The sequence below is a fragment of the Penaeus vannamei genome, chromosome 36 (assembly GCF_042767895.1).
Source record: "Penaeus vannamei isolate JL-2024 chromosome 36, ASM4276789v1, whole genome shotgun sequence".
Lineage (NCBI taxonomy): Eukaryota > Metazoa > Arthropoda > Malacostraca > Decapoda > Penaeidae > Penaeus > Penaeus vannamei.
The window spans coordinates 27,932,692-27,936,169 of NC_091584.1; the positions used below are offsets into that span (position 1 = coordinate 27,932,692).

The 3,478-nt window shown below is 42.5% G+C and overlaps 1 protein-coding gene across 1 annotated transcript in view; it reads left to right on the forward strand.

Annotated features, from left to right (window-relative positions):
* Positions 1-3,478, forward strand: part of Letm1 (Leucine zipper and EF-hand containing transmembrane protein 1) — a 49,904-nt gene continuing 46,426 nt past the window's right edge. Inside the window, exon 1 of the mRNA XM_027380769.2 lies at positions 1-150. Coding sequence (XP_027236570.2) covers positions 90-150 — 61 coding nt within the window. The 5' untranslated portion in view covers positions 1-89. The remainder of the gene's footprint in view (positions 151-3,478) is intronic.

Consider the following 3,478-nt stretch of genomic DNA (forward strand, 5'->3'; position numbering starts at 1 on the left):
CGCGCGTCTTCTGTCACCTGCGCGGTGTCGTCTGCGCAGTTGCCGAGTCTCGCAGACGGCAGTTATGAGTTGGACTTCAGTGAGCAAGGATGAGTGGTGTCTCTAGCGTTTCTGTGGCCTTGGTCTGTGCCACGAGAAATGTGAGACATGGTAAGTGAAACTGTTATTGTTTGACTCTGAGTATATATTCCGGTGAAGGCAAAATGGCGAGGGGTTATGTATTCGTTCTCTCCCTCAGGGTACGATTACGTAATCTGGGTCGGAAGAAGGAAATTTTTACGGGAGGGAAGATAGGCTTATAGTGATGTCAAGTTGTCCTTGTTATGAAATGTTCCTCGCGAGGGAAGTCACACCACGAGGAGACGCCGTAGCATTGGGAATCAGTTCAAACCAGTGACAGAAACGGAGAGTAATTAATAGATAAACCAATTATGTAATGAAGCACATGGTCTCTCCACACTTGTTTTTGTTTTTCTCATTGTTTTTTTTCTCTCTCTCTCCCTCGTGATCGCACATTCATAAACTTCGTACAATACTCTCGAAAACTGCTATAAATAGTGACGTAACTCCACGCCAGCATTAACACAGGATATCTTAGAAATGACACGGAGTACTAAGAAAAGCTGACAGTGCAAAGGACAGGCAAACACCTAGAAGTTCCTCGGGACTTTGGAGTTCTGACGCAACGCGAGAGGGAGAGGGAGAGGGAGGGAGGGACAGGAAGAGGTGAGGGAGAGGGAGGGACAGGAAGAGGGAGGGAGAGGTGGTGTTGGTGGTAGAAAAGGGAGGGAGAGGGACAGGAAGAGGTGAGGGAGAGGGAGAGGGAGAAGGAGGGACAGGAAGAGGGAGAGGTGAGGGTGTTGGTGGTAGAAAAGGGAGGGAGAGGGAGAGAGAAGGAGGGACAGGGAGAGGTGAGGGTATTGGTGGTGGAAATAAAGGGGGGGAGAGGGAGGGAGAGGTAACATAATGGGAAGGGTATTGATGGAAATAAAGGGAGAGAGAGGGAGGGGAAGGAGGAAAAGGCAAGAATGGTGGGAATAGTGATGGAAAAAAAGGGATGAAGAGGAAGGTAAAGAGTAAGGAGGAGAGGTGAGAAGGGTTAAGAAAGGGGAGGATATTGATGGAAATAAAGGGAAGGAGAGGGAGAAATAGGAAGAGGGACAGTGATAGAGTGAAAAGGAAGATGAGGGAGAAGGAAGGATAGCAAAAGATGAGGAGGGAGGAAGAGAGAGGGGCAAGAAGAAAAAGCAACGGACAGGGAGGAAGAGGGACAGGGATAAGGACATTGAAGGAAAAGAAGAGGGAGAGAAGTGGAGAAAATAGGAAGGAAACGAAAATGGTTGGGAAGCGAGGGAGTCGGAAGGAGGAGGAGGAAATGGTAGGAAAGGAAATAAGGGAAAGAGGTGATGAGAACAGGAGAGGTAAAAGGAGGGAGGAAATGGGAGGGAGAGATTTAAAGGAGGAAGGGCGGGGTGCGAGAACGAAAAAATGTATGGAAAGATGGGGAGAAAAAGGGAGAAAGGTAGGGAAAGAGAGAAGGGGGGAAGAGAGGTAGAAAGTGAATGAATGATAAGGAAATGAAGGTACTAGGTTGGAGGAAGGGAGGACAGAAGGGGATGAAAAGGTAAGGGAGAAGTTGGAAAGGATGTGAGAAAAGGGGAGGGGGGAAAAAGGAGAAAAGAGAGTAGAGTGAGTGAGAGAGAGGAAGAGAGTGAGTGAGAGAGGAAGAGAGTGAGTGAGAGAGGAAGAGAGTGAGTGAGAGAGGAAGAGAGTGAGTGAGAGAGGAAGAGAGTGAGTGAGAGAGGAAGAGAGTGAGTGAGAGAGGAAGAGAGTGAGTGAGAGAGGAAGAGAGTGAGTGAGAGAGGAAGAGAGTGAGTGAGAGAGGAAGAGAGTGAGTGAGAGAGGAAGAGAGTGAGTGAGAGAGGAAGAGAGTGAGTGAGAGGAAGAGAGAGTGATTGAGAAAGGAAGAGAGTAAGTGAGAGAGGAAGAGAGTGAGTGAGAGAGGAAGAGAGTGAGTGAGAGGAAGAGAGAGTGATTGAGAAAGGAAGAGAGTAAGTGAGAGAGTGGAAGAGTAAGTGAGAGAGCGGAAGAGAGTGAGTGAGAGAGAGAGGAAGAGAGTGAGTGAGTGAGGAAGAGAGAAAAGAGAGTAAGAAGAGAGAGGTTGGGCAAAGGAGAGGAAGTGAGGGAGAGCTGTGTGGAGGGAAAGGTTTTTGTTCTGATCATACGTCAAGGCCTTGGTATGAGGGCATTTGCCAGTCATGTAACTCCGACCCAGATCTTTTCTTTCAAGGCTCGGAAATTGTGTTTATGTCTATGTTCCAGATATAACTAAATATTTAGATTAACCATTTTTGCCTCTTAAACTCTCATATGCAACTGGCCAAAATTTAACACGGATGAATTCACTGAATTATAGGAACGTCAGTTATGCGTCCATAAAAGTATTGACGTTTGGCCGTGTCTTGCCGAGTATTTTGATTCTGTTGCTATACCGTATATACACAATTATTTTTACGATTTGTCAGGTGTTTGTTTTGACACACTTTGGTGTTCAGATTAAAGTCAGATTTTAAGATTAGATTTTTTTTTGTAGATTTAATGTTTCATCCTGAGGTGTTCTTGCACTTTTTTATCTACGATGAATGCGATTGGTTGATTATGTATCAGAAGGATCAGTGCTGCACGGGAATGAGATTGAAAATGAAGTTAAATGTATATGGCAACTATCATCATCATCATCATCATCATCATCATCATCATCATCATCATCATCATCATCATCATCATCATGTCGTCATCATGTCGTCATCATGTCGTCATCATGTCGTCATCATGTCATCATCATCATCATCATCATCATGTCATGATCATCATTATCATCATCATCATCATCATCATCATCATCATCATGTCATCATCATCATCATGTCATCATATCATCATGTCATCATCATCATTGTCATTGTCATCATCATCATCATCATGTCATCATCATCATTGTCATTGTTATCATCATCATCATCATTATCAGTCATCATCGTCATCATTGTCATCATCAATGTCATCATCATCATCATCAATTGTTATTCCATTCATCCATTCATGCATTCATTCATTTATTTATATATGTATTTATTTATTTATTTATTTATTTATTTATTTATTTATTTTTACTTTTTTATTTTTATCAATTATTTTTTTTTAAGGGAATAAAAATCAATGTATATCTTATCAATAGCAGTATGAAAGTGAATCATGTGGGATTTATTGTCGACAATATAACAAAGTGAAGGAAATTGGAGAAAAGAGAAAGAATAGGTGAGAAGATGGGATAGGATTAGAAGTAGAAGGAAAGGGTGAGAAAAGAGAGAGGAATGAATGAGAGCTTATAGGGATAACGATAACAGGAATAGAAGAAGATACAAGTGGAAATATGAGGAATAGAAAAAAAAATTAAATGGATGTAACTCTGGAAATT